Source organism: Ciconia boyciana, chromosome 23, assembly GCF_034638445.1.
Source record: "Ciconia boyciana chromosome 23, ASM3463844v1, whole genome shotgun sequence".
In the NCBI taxonomy this organism is placed as follows: domain Eukaryota; kingdom Metazoa; phylum Chordata; class Aves; order Ciconiiformes; family Ciconiidae; genus Ciconia; species Ciconia boyciana.
Window position 1 is genome coordinate 4,083,237 of NC_132956.1, and position 19,308 is coordinate 4,102,544.

At 59.6% G+C, this 19,308-nt stretch overlaps 1 protein-coding gene across 1 annotated transcript; it reads right to left on the reverse strand.

The window, feature by feature from the left end:
• Positions 1-619: 619 nt before the first annotated feature.
• Positions 620-19,289, reverse strand: MDFI (MyoD family inhibitor). The gene is made up of 5 exons (XM_072844810.1): positions 19,277-19,289; positions 19,013-19,100; positions 6,634-6,828; positions 2,301-2,555; positions 620-1,878 (listed from the first exon to the last, which is right to left on the reverse strand). The coding sequence occupies exons 2-5, from the start codon at positions 19,080-19,082 to the stop codon at positions 1,622-1,624; spliced, it is 777 nt and encodes a 258-aa protein (XP_072700911.1). The 5' UTR covers positions 19,083-19,100; positions 19,277-19,289; the 3' UTR covers positions 620-1,621.
• Between the last annotated feature and the right edge of the window lie 19 nt (positions 19,290-19,308).

Here is a 19,308-nt window from a genome sequence, read left to right on the forward strand (position 1 = left end):
GTCCCACGGCAGGGCTGGCAGGCAGTGGTCGGCAGCCGGAGCGCCCAGGCCACCCGAAATCGGAGGGCTGCCAGCTCCCACAGCCTCACACCAACCCTGGGCAGCCTGTGCCCAGCCCAGCCCTGCAGCCGGGAATTTGTGTCATTTATTTTCTCTTTTAGGGAAGTCGTGCCCTCGGGACAGACAGAAGCAGCTCGGGATGGGGTTCCAGTGCAGGGCAGAGCCCCGGGAGGAGCAGGGGACAGTGGTGCAACGGGACCAGGGTTTGTCCCATGGCTGCAGGCGCGAGGCAGGGAGCCAGCGCCAGGCTCTGGGACACCAGGAACCTCGACCTGTTCCCGGGAGCGAAGGGCAGGGAGTCCTCTTGCATGTCACCTCCCGGCACAAGGACCGAAGCAGGAGCACCCTGGGGCTGTCACTGAGCCGTCCCATGTCCCCAAGGCCAAAGGAGCCCTGCAGCCTCTGCGCCAGCCCCACCGCCCCGTGCCTGCAGCCGGGAGCAGGACGGGGGATGCAGGCGCAGGGATGGGGGACGTGGTGTGGCTGCGAGCAGCTCTCCTCTGGGACTGCCCTGTGGAGCACATGGTGTGGCAGCTGTCGGTCAGAAATGAAGAAAGACCTTTATTTACAGTAACAAATGAAAGGGACAAAAAAATAAAATACCGTGACACTTCCCTCCCCTTCTCCCCAGCCCTTCAATGGGGCATTTTCCACCCCTACTCTCCCACGAGCCCTGTCCGCGGGCTGGTGGGATGGGGCCAACAACTGCTGGGGGTCATTTGGCACCAACCAAGCCGCCCTGCCCCACTGCCTCCCCGGGACGCACGCGTGGTCAGTAACAGCTTGGCACAGCTCCGGGCTCTCCCCAGCCGAGACGGCTGCCCCGGACCCCGGCTGCAACCCTGCTGAGGGGACTGGCGAAGGAAAAGCTTCTTCCCGGCCAGCGCGGCAGGGAGGGGAGCGGGCCGTGTGTATTGCACTTGGCTGCCGATCTCAGCACCGAGGAGGGGCAGGGGCTGGCAGGATGCATCCCGCAGCACGGGACCCCGCAGCCTGGGTAAAGGCTTCGGCACCTCCCAGCACCCAGTGTGTTCCCGGCAGGGAGCAAGGCTCTGTTCTGCGCCCAGCCTTGGAGGTGTCCCGGGGCGGGAGGATGCTCTATGCCACCCCCGTGTAAACCAGAGCACTGTCCCGGGCAGCCCCGGCGGTGGCAGTGGCTGTCCTCAACGCAGGGGCCCTGGGGTGGCACCTGCGGGCTCTGCGGGGCACGGGGCGGGCGCTCCTGCTCTCGGCTCAGGTGGCAGGAGGCTCCCGCAATCCTCGGTGAACCGGCCCGGCGCAGGGAAGAGGTAGAGCGTGACGGGATGCCGGCCATCCCCGGAGCCCCCGCGGCCCTACAGATTCACCCTTCCCCAGGCAGGATCCAAGCTTGGCTCACCAGCTCCAAGGATGAGGTTTGCAACGGGGGGGATATCGCTCTCCTCCTTCGCCGGGCTCCATCTTTTGGCATTTCACACCTGGGTGTCCCCACTGCCGGCTCAGGGACTGGCCGGACCCTTGGCCGCTGCAGGAGGGGCTGGGGGGGGACCCACTCCTGGTCCCCCCCGCCGAGCGCAGCCCCTCAGGAGGAGAAGCAGAGCCCGCAGCACTCCATGCAGATCTCCAGGCAGTCGGCTGACTCGCAGCAGGCGTCGATGATGCCGCAGTCCATGTCGCAGGGCAGGTCACAGTCCGCGCACTCACCCGAGTTGCAGCAGCAGCAGCAGATGCAGGAGTCCTCAGAGGTGCAGGAGCCACAGGTGGCACAGTCCAGCACGATGTTGCAGAGGGTCAGGAACTCACAGAAGAGGCAGGAGAGGATGCAGTGGACGCAGCAGTCTGCGGAGGAACGGCCAGAGAGTGGGCGGGAGGGGAGGGGATGCTGGCACCCACGGCCAGGCTGGGTGAGGCAGTGCCTGACATGCTCAGCCCCAAAAGGGTGGAAACCCTCCCTTGGGAATTAATAGAGGGGATGGGAAGAGGGGCTGGGAGCCAGGTACTGCTCCAGGGGCCTCCCTCAATGCCCGGAGGCTGACCCTGCTACTTGGGACATGCCCAGATCCCAAGAAAGACCAATTTTGGAGGACATGAGAGGACCCTGCTCAGCACCCGCCATGCAGAAGGCTCCCAGGAGGAGAGCTCGGCTGGCACCCAGCTCCAGGGGTCCCAGCGGGCTGGAAGGATGCTACACGAGAGACCCCAAGGGATGTGGGGTTGGAGGAGAGTGGCTGGAAAGGGACCCCCCCAGGGAGAGCCGGTACCTTCTTGCGCCTCAATAGGGATGTGCGAAGAGGCGGACTTGGAGCTGCCCTTGCTCTTCTTGCTGCTCTGGCTGTTGATGGAGTGATGCGACTGCAGCTTTCGGTGGGGCTTCTGGGCGCTGGGGAGGGGGCGGAAGACCCCGTTCCCTGCCTCTCCATTGGCACCGCCCGGATCCGGCCCCCGCCCGGCGCCGTTCTGCAGCAGGTGGGTGCAGGGGCTGGGGGGCTGCGGGGCTGCTCGCACCTGGGGCTGGCCTGGGGGGAGAGCAGTGCCTTACCCCGCCGGCCCCCCAGCCCCCCTGCAGCGCTCCGTCGGGGGGGAAACTCGTGCCCCGCATGGGAACCTGGTCCCCAGCTGGACACGGGGTGGCCTCGTGGGTGGGATGAAGTGATGCTAACGGATGCATGGTTCAAGAGGATGGAGATGGAAAAGCAGATGCAGAAGAAGAGATGGCTGGAGGGAAGGAGACAGGCTCCAGAGAGAGGAAGGGATGACAAAAGAGCAAGAAATAAAGACTTGTTGTGAAGGACGTGCTGCAACTGCCAGAACTCAGCAGAGGACCTGGAGGAGGAGGACCCCAGGGTCCCAGTACTGCCAGCACGGGCAGGAGGGACGACGCCACCGAGGCTGACCGGCGTGGGTGCAGAGACACGGCGAGGCACGCTCGCCTCGTGCCAAGTGGGGAAGAGAAGAGCCTGTGGCTGCTTCCAGCCGAGAGCCACCATTCCACGACCCACCGTCCCACGACCCACCGTCCCACGAGCCCAGGGCACGGCACTGCCAGACGGAGCTCCAAGCCATCCCCACTGGCCCTCCACAAAGCCAGAGAAGATGAAGTGCCACCGGAGAGCCAGGCTGCTCATCTCCCCAGGACTGTGCGAATTGGCCGCTTAATTAAAGGGCTCCCCAGCCTCTGGCTGAACCTTTCTGCAGGAGGAAGAAAATAAATATCTGCTCTGTCTGCATCTCCCTCCAGCCCTCGCACACTGCAGCCGTGAGAGAGGCCGGTGGCCCCGCGCCCTGCCGGGATGCTGCCGGAGCCAGCGGCACAGCTCAGCCCTTCGCTCCTGCCCAGCACCGCGTCCCCACGCTGCCGTCCTTCTCCCCACGTCCGTGCGGTGGGGAGAGAACTGAGAACCCAGCGCAAGGGAGGGGGGTTCGAGCATCCATCCCCTCCGCAGCAATGCCAATCAAAGCCACAAATAAAATCCTGCCTGATGGTGCTTTGGCCAAACTTTGATTTTCCTCTCCCACAGCAGTAAACAAGGGATGATTCAGGCGAGAGGCTCGAGGGCAAAGGCACCTCCAGCTGCCAGGGAACAGGAGCTGCCTTCTGCGGGGGGTGGCTGTGGGGCACAGGGAGACCGACGGGGTGGAGGGGCACAGACGGTCTCTGTCCTGCACCCGCCCTCGCCGGCAAAAGAAAAAATAGATGGAGGTTAAAAAAACACAAGTGCATGGACCCAGCACCCGGCTCTGCCAGACTGAGCTGGGCTCAGACCATGGAGGAAGTTTAACCGGGTGCTAGGGTGAAACGCCGCGTCTTTGACTCACGCTGGGAAGGGAACTTAAAATAACCACAGCTGAGCGGGAAGAGCGAGCTGGAAGCAGGAGGGGTGGGAGAAGGGCAGAAAGGAGAAATGGAAAACAGGTCTTGGACAAAATGGGATGTTGGTCCCCCCAAAAAAACCTCTCGGGGGGAGCTGGCATCCCATGCACCCTTCTCCAGTGCCCTTGCCTGCCTGTGCCCAAATGCAGGCACCGAGCGGCACCAAGCCGGAGGGTGACCGCAGTGCCCCGGGGCTGCCAAGAGCCACGGCGGGCAGAGGATGAGCCCGCAGGGACCTGTGCAGCAGCCAGGCCCGGCAGTGTCCGACAGCAGCAAATACTCTGCAGCTTCGAGCACCGGGTTTCCCTGGGGGTTTGCAGCAGCATGCAACGCGCTCGCTTTGGCGTTCTCCATTTCGCTGCGTTCCACAGATTAAACTGTTTGTAAATCAAAATCACGCTCCAGCTCCAGCGAGTGGCAGGGAGAGGCAGCCCATAATCCCCCCCTCTAAGTTAGGAAAAATAGCTTCCAATTTTTAGGAGAGCCTTCAACTCACAGGAGCCCAAAGCTCTTCTAAAAGAGACATCGTCAACCCGAGGCTTAGGTGGAGCAGTGTCTAACACTCCCTAAGAACACGGGTGTCAGGGCAGGAGCGGGGCGACCAGTCCACCCAAGGGCCCCCACCACATCCACCCACCAGCACCAGGGTGGGAAACCAGGGCTTTGGGGGAAAGTGCCTGCCTTCAGCTCTTCAACGACCAAAAACCTCCTGGACATTCGCTTTGTGTTTCACGCCCAAGATGACGCTCCCCAGCACGGCCGCGGTGCGGGCTCAGCTCAGGTTCCCCCATGGCAGCATCACCGGTGGACAGACGGTGGACAGACGGGGACAGACAGATGCCCAGACCACAGTGGTCCTCGCCCCGCTGTGATCCCCCTCCCCCCCCCCCCCCGGCCATCAGCTCTGCCAAAGATCATCTTCCCAAGCTGCTAACAGGGCTTGGGCAAACCCCCATGTCGTGGCCGCCTGAGCGGAGTCTGCTGCTCTCGTCTGAAACTCAACACCCAGAGCCCCAAACCCGCAATCCCCAACTTTGGTTGCTCCTGAACTGCCAGGAGACTGACTTATTTAAGAACCGTGGCAGGCTCCGACCAGCAGCGCTGAGCCTCGGGGGAGCTGATCCTGGCACTGCTGGCGAAGAACATGACCCTACACCTGACAGCCCCTTGCTGCCTGGTCCCTCCTGCCCTTGCATGTGCCGGACTGGCACGAAAATGCCACCATCACCCCCTTCACCTTCCCCTGGGGGAGCCTAACTGTGCTCCCAGGTACTGCCGAAGGGGGGAATTTGCTCCCCACAAGCAATGGTGACCCCCCCATAACAGCAGCAGCAGGATGCACTGCGAGGAGCGGGCTGCAAAGGGATGCCGGAGGCGATGCTCTGCAGGGAGCTGAACCTCATTTCCCGGGAAGGAGAGGGGAAGGAGGGGGGTTCTCCCTGCACCCAGCACCCAGGCAAGCCCGGATGCAGGCGGCCACGTTCCTCCAGACTCGGGACCCGTGGGGCGGCTGCCCCCGGGGAGGTGGGCTGGGGAGGGGGCTGCGCGGGGCCACGCCATGCAGGGTGCAGCAGGCTGCAGCGTGACTCAGAGGTGCAGAATGTCTGTGGGCAGCCGGCCCAGCTCCCAGATGCTTTGCAAGGGCTCGAGCTCTGGTTGAGGAAACGTGCGCTCTCCTCGCTCCACGTATGCCATCAGGATTTTGCCGGCCCCTCCCCTTCCCACCCCTCCTGCCCGCTCTTCGAAGTTTGCAACCTCGTTCCCACCCTCCCTCTCCCTGTTGGGAAGCATCCATCCACTTTACGCCCCTTGGACGGGAAAGCTGCACGCTCACATCCAACAAAAGGGGAATGGCTGCGTGCGTAAGGGGCAGCCTGGGAGCAAAACCCTCGGATCCAGGCTGGGGGCCAGGGAAAGGATGGACGGCGTGACTCCAGGAGAGCCTGGCCCCCCGTCTCCCACGTCTGCCAGCTCTCGTCTCCTGCCCCTGCAATGGGAAATGGAGCAAGGGCACCCCGGCCCCCACCTCTGCTCCTACCCCACCCCGGCATTTCTCATGGCAGGGGGACCGGCAGGTCTGCAGCAGGGAGGTGCTGCTTGGCTTCACCGCTGCCTCCAGCAAAACCAGATCCTCAGTGCAGACAGCCCGTCCCGTCTCCTGCTCGTCCAGGCTCTGCACCAGCCTCACCCTTGCCCTGGATACGCCAAGGCAAGAGCTGTCCCAACGGGAGGCATCTCCCTTTGCTCCAGCAAACGGCTGTTGCGCTCCCCTCCTGTGGCTCGGACCACGGAGCCCGTTCTGCCGGCGGCTCTCCTCTCTCCCGCTGTGGCTTTGGGGGATGCTCCATACAGCAGCTGGCTCCTTCCCCCAGGCCGGTCCCTCTTCCCACCGTGGCATCCCAGCAGGACCCCAACACGACCGAGAGCTCCTCCAGCCACCCACCCTCCTCCCCCTCCGTCTCCGGCCGGTCCCAAGGACGAGGGCAGCAAGAGGCATCACGGTGCTGCTGGATGCCGCCCTTCGCTTTCCCCAGCTCCCGGTGACTCACACTCGGTTAAAGCCTTTTGCTTTGATGTGGGGAAGAGCGAGGAGGAGACAGCTTCCCACCACAGCCGCCCGCCTTTTTAATGAGCCCTGTTACTGATTAGACGGCAGCAGCCCGAAGCACGGGCAGCCGGAGGTGTCCGGAGCTGCACGTGCTGCTGCGGAGGGAAACACTCACATGTCACAGCTTCGGGAGCGCCTGCGAGCTCAGGCCGGGGGCCCTTCGTCAGGACTTTTTGGGACTCATCATCTTCCAGGGGTTTCTCCTTCTTCGGTGCTGCAGGGCTGGCAGGGGGGCGGGCAGGCGGCCGGGGCTCTGCCGACGGTGTTGCTGGTGTCTGCCTCGGCGAAGGGCGCGAGGTCTCGCCCGCCTCTGCAAGAGGAACAGGGTTGGAGCCGAGCACCCCGGGGTAGACCACACCGCACCGCAGGCAGAGACCCCCCACACCCAAACCCCCAGCAACCCGCAGCGCATCCCCAGCTGCTGCAAACAGCACCGGTTGGTGCTTTGGGACTCCGATTTCGGGCATGAGCCAAATTCAGCCACCCCCGTTGCTTTTGCAGCCCAGAGTACGCAGTGGGGGGGAAGAGCTGGAGCACCGTGAGGGATTTTGGGCTGCTGGGGATGGGCATCGGGGCTGCTTCACTCTGCAGCCGCTCACCCCACTGCAATGCCAGCGGTTCGGCAGCACCCTCCCAAAAACCTTCCCGAGGTCCCACATTCCTTCTCTAAAAAGCCAGGGGATCTGGTTACACTCAGCGGTTCAAGCTGGATTTTTCATCCCCCCTTCCCATGAAAGGGCCACTGTCTTCCCTGCGGGAGCCAGCTGCCACCTCCCCTCGCGTTCCTGCTTGCTCTGGGACAGGAGCAGCCCCTGCGGGACCCCCTCGATGGGGCAAGCAAAACCCAAAATAAGAGCCGTGTTATTCCGCGTGGGGATAAACCCCAATGCCACACACCCTTTCGCAAAAACCCAGCGAGGAGAAGGCATATCCACCTCCTGCAAAACCAGCGCTGTGGGCTGGGGGCCGGCTGCCCCTCCATGGCGGGGTGTCCGTGGGGGCTGCGGGGTGTTGGGGGGGGGCTGCATGGTGCTCAGTGCAATGCTACACTCCCCCACCCACCGCGAGCCCCCTCCTCGCCGCTCCATCCCTCTCCCCAGACCCCGGAATAGCAACTGCTTGCACAACAGGGGCTGGACCGCACTTTATATAAAACTAAATTATAGCTTGGGCAAAGGGAGGGAGACCAAAGACCCATAATTTCCCTGGCTATAACAAGAGGTCCTACACGCAGGCAGGCAAGGGCGGGTGGGGGGAAGAGAGACCTCGGACACTTCATTATACTCAATATAACAAGAGGTCCTACAAGCAGGAGCCGGGGAGAAAGGCAGGCAGACCTCACACGTATAATTATAGGGACTATAACAAGAGGCCCTACAAGGGAGGCGGAGGGCCCCATCTGCACCCCGGGGTCGGCAGGAGCCTGGACATGCTGCAGAGGGGCTGCAACCAGCCTGGAGCGATGCTCCCGCAGCTCCCAGCTCCGCTACACCCCACGTGCTCATCCACCTCCTCGGTCTCTGCACGGGACCATCCTCTCCGCTCTCCCCACGATGCTGATCCAGCCTGGGGCACCTGCGACAGGGGGTTTGCTGGGAAGGAAAGCTCATCCCGCTGCAGAGCCCTGCTCACGGCTCTGCTCTCCTGCGGGACGCTCCTGCAGGCAGGGTGATTTTGGGGTTCAACCAAGGGAAATTCAGCAGCTCCAGCTGAATTTTGCACAGCAACGTTGGTTCCAAACCCAAGCGCAGTGGGAGTCTGCGAGCCCCAGAAAGGAGAAAACTCATTCCCATGCCCTTGTGAAAGCCCAGGGCAAAACAGAGAGGAGAAGAGAGCAGGCTGTCATCTACCTATAGGTGTTTGCGCGTAGGCGTGGTGTATAGGTGAATAATAACCACATGTTGCTGCATCCACGTCCTCTGTCATGTCCTGACCTGGACCGGCCTGAGTCAGACCTGCAGCGTTCAGTCAGCACCTGATCTAAAGCCTGTTAAAGCCAGACATGAAAACCCCGATGGCTGAGGAGCTCGGGACAAAGCCCTGAGTCAGAGGCACACGGTGAAGAGCGCCGAGGGTGCAGCTCCCGCGCGGTCCCCGGGAAGGGATCCAAGGGATCCCCATTGGCGTAGCAAGGGAGCTGCTCCAGTTTCTGCTTCAGGATGCCCGGAGTGTGCTCAGGGCTTAAAAATCAACAGCCAAGACTTTGGGGTTGCCCAGAGCAGCCCCACCACCCCCAGATCCCCTGCCCTGCTCTCGCCCCTGAGGGCAGCGCTCCCCTCCGCAGTGAGTGATTTACACTGGGAAAAGAGCTGGAAAATCAGGTGCTGCAGCAGGAGAAGGGCTGGCAGCTGCTCTGTGCACAGGGAGAGCTCCAGCCGACCCTTGCCTCTGCCACAGCCACCCTGCGCTGCCTCCATCACGTCCCTCGTCCCCTCCGTGCCCGTTCCTGAGGGGCTGAGGACAAGGACGGTCTGTGTAGACCCTGAGCTCTGCAAGAAAGCAGCGGCACTGGGCCGTATGGATGGCGAGCGTGCTGGTCCGCTGACTGTTGAGACAAGGCTCGTTTTTGCTATGTCCACTTCACCCATATAATTACCCTGCACAACAAGAGGTCTCACACACAACCACAGCGATGCAGGGAGGAAGATGGCAATTAAATTAACTCCCACTGGAACAAGCTGGCCAGAAGAGAGACAAAAATAGACAGGAAAGAAATTTGGGTAAGCTGGTCCTTCCCTGCCTTATACAGCCTCGCTTCCCTATTGCTGCACGTCCGTGGGGAGCGGACGGACGGTGCTGACCCCCAAGTGCATGGCATCCCCTGGGAGGGAGATGGAGAAGGGCTGTGTCTGCCTTCGTGGTCGCAGCCTGACCCCACTGCTGGTCTGCTGGGTCTGGGCACTTCCCAGGCACCTTCCGACCCACGGGGAAATGTGGGCCTGGAGAAAAGGAGGGCCTGGAAATGTTAGCCTGGAGAGAAGGAGGCTGAGGGGAGACCTCCTCGCTCTCTACAACTGCCTGACAGGAGGGTGTAGAGAGGTGGGGTCGGTCTCTTCTCCCAGGTAACAAGTGATAGGACGAGAGGAAATGGCCTCAAGTTGCACCAGGGGAGGTTTAGACTGGATATTAGGAAATTTTACTTCACTGAAAGGGTTATGAAGCACTGGAACAGGCTGCCCAGGGAAGCGGTTGAGTCGCCATCCCTGGAGGTATTTAAAAGCCGTGTGGATGAGGTGCTTCGGGACATGGTGTAGTGGTGGGCTTGGTAGTGTTGGGTTTACGGTTGGACTCGATGAACTTAAAGGTCTTTTCCAACCTACACGATTCTGTGATTCTGTGATCCTGTGAAATGCAGTGGGAATGCACAGGGAAATGCTCATGCACTGGGCATGCATGAGCACAGCAGCTCCCGAACAAGCCTGGCAAACTGCACCCAAGGAAAAGGCATCACCCCTGACGGCACAGGGAGAGATGGACAGACAGACCCCCGGCACTGGCACAGCTGCTGGGGCACAGGCTTGCCCACAGCTGCCCGGCTCCCCCTCCTCCTTTAAACACCCCCTGGGCCCTGCTCGCGGGGGTGCTCACGCTGCTCTGCTTGGCACTGCTAGGCACCTCTTACAGACCAGGACGGGCACACGGACGTGACATGACGTGCAGACAATCCCTCGCCCCCTTGGCTGCGCGCCCTCATCGCTCCTCTAAACACTCGCTTTGGGGCACAAAGTCCCTGAGAGAGGGGTTCCTGCTCCCCAAACCACACTAAGCTGAGCAGGGTGAGCAGGGAAAGAGGCGCAGGGAGAAGCAGCTCTGTCCCCCCCAGCACTGGGGTCTGGCAGGGGGTCCCCCAGCAAGGGGAGGCCCCCTTGGGGTCCCCTCTCCCTGCTGCCACCAGGGTGGGGACTGACATCTTCCCTCCCCTGCTATTACCCCGCTGCCACCAGAACAAGACCAGGCTTGACCTAAATCTGTCGGGTTTAAAACCAACCACAAGCCCAGGCAAAACGCAGATGAAGCCCTAAGGAGAGCTGGCTCTCGGCATGGGACATCCATCCCCTTCCTCGCCTGCACCCCCAGCCCCTTCCCGGCCAGGGCAAACGCTCATCACGCGGTGGAGAAACAGCGGGACGAGAGCCCGGGTCTCTGCTCCCCCATTCTGCACCACCTTTTGTAAAACACAAGGGAGAAATGAAGGTAATGTGGCACAGGGAGAGCAACTCACATGTTCTGTTTATGAGAACAGAGATAATAAGGCATTTAAAAATAATAAGCCAGGCTTCCATAAATCACAGCGCTGCCATAAGGTACAACAGATTAGAAAGCCGACAGACATGGAGCTACTTTCTATGCCTCCTGGTCGCCAAGCCCGGGAGATGCACGTGGGTCAGGGTTTCTGACTGTTCTCCCCATTTACAAAGTCCAAATCCACCTGTTGTAAAAGCCCCAAGACAGCACTGAGCTCCAAAGTCCACCGAGCACCGCAAGATTTGGGAAAAAAGGAGGGAGGAGAGGAAAGATACGAAGAAGCTGTAAGGTTTCATCAGCTTTACCCATGTATCTTGTAATACTTCTGCAAAGTCAAACTTACAAAACGTCCCTCCGGGAGCACTGGCTGTGGGAAGGACCCACTTTGCATCACCAGCGTCTGCAGGAGCTTCTGGGGCAACCACCAGACATTGTCCCGATTAGGGGAAAAAGTATTTGTGCTTTGGGTGGGAGGCACGCTTAATTCCTGATGAGCTTGCAGGACTGAGCTAACCCATCCCCGAAAAGCTGGACAAACAAAAGGCAACAGCAGTGCGTCAGCAGCTGGTGAGAGTGCTCGGCCGTGCCGAGCCGGGACGGGGCAGAGCTTCTCCGGCAGCACAAACAAGAGCCGCATCACAGGCAGCACGGCCACAGCATCTTATGGCTCACAGGGACCTGTGGGTTTCCTTCTCTGCAGCCGGTTGTGGTGCCCAGACCACCAGCTGGGAAGGCACGGAGGATGTGGGAAGATGCAAAGCTGGAGCCATGCTTTTGGGTTAAACCCACCCAGGTTGTCCCATGGCTCCTGTTCAGCTTTCCTGAGCTATAGCTTAATGCAACAGATGATCTGCTTGGCTGCTTGGGATCGCTGATTGACCTGCTCCTCCTCTATCCAAGTGCCTCGGGCTAACGAGGAAGAAATCTGGTGGCAGGAGATGGATGGACAACCTCACCGGTGCAGCGTGTGCCCGTCACCGCTGCCCCACGCGTGGCTGCATGCCAGCGACGGGCAGCACAGGAGAGAAAAATGCCTCAAACACACAGCAGCTAAAGACAGGCTTGGACTGGTGAGCTCAGAAGCAAATCCCACCTCTTTAGCAGGCAGCTTGTTTGGATTAGGTGCTGTCAACCCATTGCAAAAGGGAGGGAGAAGGGTCTCAACACGTCTGGATCCACATCTGAGCTCTTCTGAACCCGAAGAGCATCCAAACCTAACGCCGGGGATGGCGACTCCTGCTGACGTGGAGATGCTCAGGAGTCTCCCGTCCCCCTTCCTCCTTCCCTTTAATCCCTCAGGAATGGTTGGTCAGGGACGAGATAATGTTGGATGGAGACACAAACAGAGACAGTCTAGTGAGGCATTTGCCATTAACCACACGCTACCTTGCAGCAATATTTAGTTTGGGAGCTTTCTAATCTGTTTTATGCAGATAAAATGAGCGTGTAATCTCTCTTGGTTTTCCCGTACACGCTGCCTGGCCCAATCAGGTGCCTGTCTGACCTATTCAAGGGATATTTTAGAGCTTGATTAAGTGGTTTCAAGTGCAGAAGAGACAGCACTGAAGCAAATCCTTCCAATCCCACGAGCCAGGCTGGAGGAGAGGAAAGCAAAATTCTGGTTTGAAAGTTTGCTCAACTGGGAAAAATCCAAATGGCTTATTTACATTCAGTCTGAAATTAATGCACTAAAGCATTTTCAGATTCTATGATATTCGGGGAAAGGAAAAGGAGGGTGGGAGGGGAAGGAGGAGAAATGCCCAGAGCTCCTGAGCACGCCCGGGACAGATCCAGCACAGCTTTGCTTCCCTCCCGGAAAGCTTTTGCCCCCGTGTCTCTCTGCTCACCTGGGCAATGCTTTGGATAAATAGTTCAGTTCTGGGACAATGAGGAATCCAGTCAAAAAAATATTGGTTTCTATGAAAAGTTACTTCCTAAATGCAAAAAAGCAAAACAAAGCAAAAAAACCCACAAAACCCCAAATAGCTTGCCAGCCTGGGAGTTGTTATTATTTGTTATTTATAGCGATTGGGTGGGTAGGAAGAGGAATTTCGGGCCGGCCAGACAGGCCAGGACCAGCGTCTATCCAGTCCGTCCACGTTCGGTGTTCAACCTCGGCTGACAGCTCCTCCAGCGACAAAACCCCAGGTCTGGGGTGCAGACCCCGTGCCAAGGTGTCCCTACAAATCCCATCACCCAAAGGTCCTCATTGACCCAACCGGCTCCTGCAAAGGAGGCACAAACCAACCCTCATGGAGGAATTGCTCCCACCCGAGAGCAAGGACACCGGGTTGGTGGGGATAACCCTCGAGAAGGGGTTTCAGGGAAGGTAAGAAATAAAATCACTGCAAGAAGCATGCACCTCTGTCATTGCAGCGACGGTGAGGAACTATTCCTTATGCAGTCAGAATATATTTAACATCTATATATTTAGGTGGTATTCAGGACTGCAGCTGCAGGTGCAAGGGAAGAAGCAATCTCTTCAGCCTAAACTAGAGACAAGGGACAACGCAACTTGCCCCAGGACACAAACCAAGCCCAGCAGGACCAAGTTTCTGCCTCCAGCTGCCAGGCCAGCCCATCTCCCAGCATCAGGCCTGGGCTCTGCCTAAACCGAAGAGCAACGTATAGGAGTGGAGGCCAAGGAGTGGAGAAAAATGATGGGGAAAAACAAAGGGACAAAGACTCATCCTGGGATTGAGTCAACCTTCATTGACTTTGAGGAGCATCATGCCAGCTCGGCACTGCCCGGTGCAGGCTAACCCCCCGTGTGCTGGCCAGAAGGATGTAAAACCCCCATGCCATGGGAGCCTGGCATGGAGGAAGGATGCAGGAGGAGATCCTGCGACATCCCAGGCGTCCTTAAGGACAAGCAATTATACTTGAAGCCTGGAAAGCGGCTAACACGATGCCTATCAGATCCAAGGAGATTCTGGGAATTACAGAGCAAGGAGCCACACGGCTGTGCTGGGGAAAATTATGGAGAGTCTAATTAAGGACCATGCCAGTACAGTAATTGCGTAACCTTACGGGGTCAAACCAGCACAGGTTCTGCCAGGGAAAATTTGTGTCTTTCTAACCTGCTAAGAGTCCTTAAAGAAAGTTAATTGAAGAGCAGATAAATGTGAGCTGGTGGACATCATTATTAACAAGAATAATAATTTGCACTTATGCCGCACCTTTCATCCTGAGATCTACCCAGCGTACGGTGTTAAGCCAGCGCCCATCATACATTACCCGATCTCCATGTATTTTACATTAGCACAGCTGCAGCTCTAAGCTGTCATGAAACGGAGCCTTACTGCAGCTCAGCTCGACGGGGAAACTGAGGCAGGTAAAAGGGATTTGCCCAAAGCAACATCCTATGGTGACGGAGCTCAAAACTTTGTAGTCCTGGTTCTCAACCATCCCGCAGGCTTGTGTGCTCGCTAGGTTGGGGTTTCTTCCAAATACAGACCGCAAAGCAGCTTCAGAGGAGCTGCAGCGTGGCCTGAACGGGGCTGGGGCGAGCTGAAAACAAGCTCTTCTGCAAAGGTCAGGGCACGGCTTGCGGGGCAGCAGCTCGCCTGCTCGCTGAAGGAAGGCGGCGAGGCCGGCCAACGATGAAGCCATTTGGGTGGAGCGAGTAATTGCTCCTGCAGCCAGCGCGTTGACCCGCTTCCTCGCGATGCAAAGGCACAGCCGCTGCGGGGAACGCACCGCGCCGGCAGCCCAGCCCCGGCACCGAAAGCGGCCGAACCGGGTGAGCACCGTCCTGCCCTGGACATGGACGCACACCCACGGGGAGCACCCCAAAAGAGGATGGGACTGGGGTGAAAGCGCTTCCTGAAGCTACTGCCCACTCCCCGATCCGCCCCGTCGCAGAGCTGGGGATGCACCGGTGGAAAGACAGCGGGACGGCACTGGAGCGAGGCGGGGGACCTTCCTCCCCGAAGTCAAATATCAAGTTCAACAGGGCTGCCAAAGCCCACCTGAAGATCAGAGATGGGCGAAAACATGCATGCATGCGGTCGCAGCGGGCAAAGCCTGAAGATTGGGATTTGGGGCAAAAAAAATCCCAATTACCCCATCTCTGCTGCTATTCAATAGCTTATTTCCACCAGTATAACCCGAGTGCAGCACCCGGGGGGATGCGGGAAGGGGCCGCTGGCACTGGGAAGGACCAACGTGGCTCCATCCCACACCAAACCCCACAGCCCTGGGAGGCTGCCGGTGCCCATCCCGCAGGAGGCTGCACAGGACACGGCCTGAGCAAGGCGGAGCTCTGGGAAAAATCAGAAAAACTACAGAAAACGCCCAGAAGACAGCTTGGGTTTCTGCAACTAATAGACTCGAGCAGGCGCTTTCCAAGGAAATTCAATAAGGAGCTGGAGCGGGACCGGGACGCTGGGGTGGCAAGCGGCTCAGCCCCAAAGGGCCTGCTTTGTTTTGCTCAAAACCAGACACATTTGAAAAAAAACAGAAATCTGCCTTTTTGGGGGTTTTTTGAGCTTTGTTGTTGTTGTTCAAAGAAAAGAAAAAAATGAAGCATTGTCATGAGCAGATGAGAAACTTTGAAAGAAAAATAGAAATTAATCTTTTGGTGCACAAAGTCTTTATCAGGGGTAAAAAAAAAATAAATGTTGTTTATTTTAGGGCTTTTTTGGAGGGCTCCTTTGCACTTACAGGATGTCTGTGTGCAAATCTGCAAGTAGTTTCATTAAAATCAGTGCTAAGACGAGCAAAGACCCTTTTATTTTGACCTTGCAGGGGGTTGCCTTCGTTTCTGCCCCCCTCCCAGGGCAGGACAGAGTCCCAGTAATGGGTACCCAAGCGATGCTGGCACCGACTCCTGCCCAGCCTCCCCTGCTCAGGGCACCTGTGGGTGCTCAGGAACCAGAGTGGGGTGGCAGCACCCTCGTGCAGTCAGCCAGACCCCGGTAATTCGGGTGAGCGGGGCAGAGCCGCTCGCAGCTCTGAAGGCTGCGTTCTTGGGGCTGCAGCACGCAACAGCTTTCTGCCTCCTGTTACACCTCGGGGCAAACTCTTTGGGAACAGAGAGAAAGAATTAAAGGAAAAAAAGTGCGTGTGTGTGAGTGTCCCGTCCCTGCCCGGCTCCAAAGAGCCACTGAGCTGCCGGCGCCTGCGGCCAAGCCGGGACACAGACATGGGACACAGACACGGAGAGGGGACATGGAGGGGGGGACGCGGTGGTGGCCCCATGCAGCAGATGTCCTGCTGGGAAGGGAAAGAAGGGAGGTGGGAGTGAGCAGAGTCAAACCCGAGGAAAAGGTTTTTCTTCTGGAGATGGATTTGCCTCTAGCACCTCTACATGGGTTTGCTTCCCATAAGGAAAGCCCCTCTCCCAATGCCCCTGTCCCCCCTCCTCTTCCTCCCCATGAAGGGAGGGAAGGACAAAAATAATCTCATCAGCCAAAAGGCTTTCTGTTTTTCTCCTGTTTTCTGTTAATTCCTCAAAAAAATAATTATACCCCACATATTCCACACAGGCAGACAATTGCCTCTTCTCTCTGAGGCTCCTCTGCAAACTACCTGTGGCTATTTCAAGGGTTTGGTTTGCAATGTGCCCGTCCCCCCCCCCGGGCAGGAGGAGGCTGCAATGGCACCAGGCCCATCTCCAGAGATGCCAAGGAACAAACTCCGGGAAACAGGCTTCGTCTCGGGCTGGGAAATAGGACCAAGCATGGCAATGCCAACTCGACCCTGCCCACGACGCACTAACTTGGGCCAAACCACTCCGGCACCTCAGTTTCCCCATTTATTTCACAGGCTCGGCATTACCAAATTATCTGGTCTAATTTGCAAAGCATCGGAAAGGGAGTAGAGTAAAAATTCCCAGGCTCCGTGGTGCGTGACAGAGCCCCTGGACGCTGCCCAAGCGATAATAGCTCTGCACCGAAATGTCACGGGGCCAAAAAAGTACGAAAGACAAACCAGACCCTGTCCATTCATTGCTCACCAAAAAAGAAAAAAGAAAGAAAGAAAGAAGTGATGTGAGCAAGAATTCAAAGCTCAAGACATGCAAGCGAAAAGCTGGTCTCTCAGACAGGACAGGGATATTCTCTTGGCATGAAAATTGGCCCCTGAAGCCTGGGCAGGAAGAAATCGAGTGTGTCCTGGAGACCCCCTTGCCCCCCCTGGCTTTGCACGCTGCAAAAGGGGCTCTAAAGGAGATGAATTTGGTCCGGCTCTGCTCAGGTTCACCCACCCCAGGTCCACACTCCCCTCCGGGAGGAGCTGGGGAAGAGGAGGGTGGGTTAGGGGCTGGTTTGGGATGGAGATCACACCCCTCCACCATGGGCACACCACGTCGGGCATTCACGGATGCCCCCAGGCTCCCAGACGTTGCACACCTTGGCCGGGTCCCACCGCTCCTGCTCGGGACACCAGTACAACCAGGAGGCTGCACCATGCTCTACCTACACACGGCTCCTGTGCAGCCAGCGGCTGGGAACATAGAAAAGATGCAAGGCCATTTTTTCTGACACATTTAACAGATGTCTAAACTACTTTTTAAAATAACCCACACTTGATCTTACAGTAGCTAGTGCACAACGCTCCTCCTAACCCAGGCTGGTGGCAAGTTCCCGTGTAAAAGCTTCTTTGCCCTAGGTCCGTGCATTAACAGTTCACCATTTCCCACCTGGAGAGGAAAGCGAATGGAAGGAAATCCAGAGAAATGAGCTCCGCACAGCCCCTACAGCTGCCTCGGCCCCGGGACACGGCTGCAGCACAAAGCAGCGTAAGAGTTCAGCCGGGAAGCAGAGCCTGCAGCATCCAGCTGGAAAAGCAGGGGGAAGAGAACAAGAGGATGTATTCTCTGAAACTTGGGCCCAGCTGCGCTCCGGGCCAAAGCCAACAAGGGGAGAGATCCAGCTGTGCTAAGCTCGGTTTCTGTGCATCACCGTGCCCGGTGCTCCCGCGGCACAGCTCCTGCCCGCTCAGCCCACCGCCCGGCAGCCGCTTTCGGAGCACGCGGGGAGCTGGTCCCAGGATGGATTTGGCCCCTTTTGTGTCTGGTCTGACAGCGTACGCATCGGGGTGTTTCACCTCTCGCCGTCAGCTTCCTGCTCCGGCATTTTTTCTCTCGCATCGGGACTTTTAATGCAGTTTCCGCACGTGAACCTTGGTGGGAGCCGACCACCACGGGACACCGGCGCAGGTCCTCGCACCCCGGGCAGAGCCACCACACCGCCCGGACAACTCGAGGGGCTCAGCTTTGCCCCATGGAAAAAGTGAGGATCCCCAATACTTTTCCATCCGCTTCTCCATGGCCTGAACCTGCCTCTCCTGCGTCCCGCCCAAGAACCCCGGGGAGTTGCTGCGGGGTGGGGAAGGGGCCCCGCCACCCCCAGCCCCAGCCCAGCCCCCCCGGGCTGCAGAACAGCCCCCAGCTCCTTGCACCCCTCCCTCGGGGGGGGGGGTTTAACCCCTTCAGCTTGCCCTGGCCCCCCGCCCCGGCTGCCCTGGGCGCTTGGCCGAGTTACAGAAACTGCTGCAAAGTTTGTGCTGCGAACTCCCCCCGGGCTCGCCTGCATCAGCTGCGCTCACACCGCGCCAGGCACACGCACGCACACACACACGCACGCACACTCAGCTGTGCACAGCCGTGCACACGCACACACACACTCGGGCCTTCCTGGACACGCACTCAGGCACCCCCCCCCAGCGCTGCACACGCACAGCCACGCACACACCCCCCCCGCCCCGCATCCCCCTCCCCCCGAGCCGCGCACCCCCAGCCACGCACGCACTCCACCATACCCCCCAGCTGCGCACACACACGCACCCCCTCCAGCCACGCACCCCCCTGCTGCCCACCCACACCCCCCCAGCCACGCACACACACTCCACCTCCCCATGCTCCACGCACACGCACCGTCTCCAGCAACGCAACCCCCGCGGGGCAGCCCCCAGCCGTGCACCCACAACCCCCCCAGCCGTGCACCCACACACACCCCCCGGCCGTGCACTCCCCAGCCATGCACACGCACACACACACACATGTACCTATATATACATATACATAGACATACATCCCGCAGCAGCGCACCCCGGCCCAGCGGTGCACGCACCCCCGGAGCCGTGCACCACCACCCCCAGCCGTGCACACCCCCTCCCCCCACCCCCAGCCGTGCACACCCCCGCACACCTCCCCCCCCACCCCCACTCCCCCGAGCCGTGCACACCCCCCACGCACCCCCCCACTCCCCCAGCCGTGCAGCCCCACGGGCGGCAGCCCCTCGTACCTGGCGGCGGGGCCGGCTCGGCTCGGCGGGGCTCCGGGCGGCTCGGCCGGTGCTTGCTGGCCTGGGACATCGGAGAGGGGCGCGGCGGCTGCGGCGGGAGAGAGGGCTCACTGCGGGCCGGCGCCGGCCCCGCCGCCCCGGGCGCCGAGCTCACCTGGGGCCCCGCGGGCCCCGCGCCTCGGCTCAGCCCCGCGCCCGCGCCCGCGCCCGCCCCCGCCGCGCATCCCCCGGCCCCGCCGCCAGCAGAGCGCCGGCAGCGCTCACCGCCCAGCCCCGCCGCTCCGGCGACCTATAAT

Coding starts and splice junctions, on each gene's coding strand:
- MDFI (XM_072844810.1), bottom strand. CDS start 19,082: ATGTCCCAGGCCAGCAAGCACCGGCCGAGCCGCCCGGAGCCCCGCCGA. Junction 2,556..6,633: donor CGCTCCCGAAGCTGTGACAT/GTGAGTGTTTCC, acceptor CTCTCCCCCCAG/GCCAGCCCCAGGTGCGAGCA. Junction 1,879..2,300: donor CCCTATTGAGGCGCAAGAAG/GTACCGGCTCTC, acceptor GTTCCTCCGCAG/ACTGCTGCGTCCACTGCATC.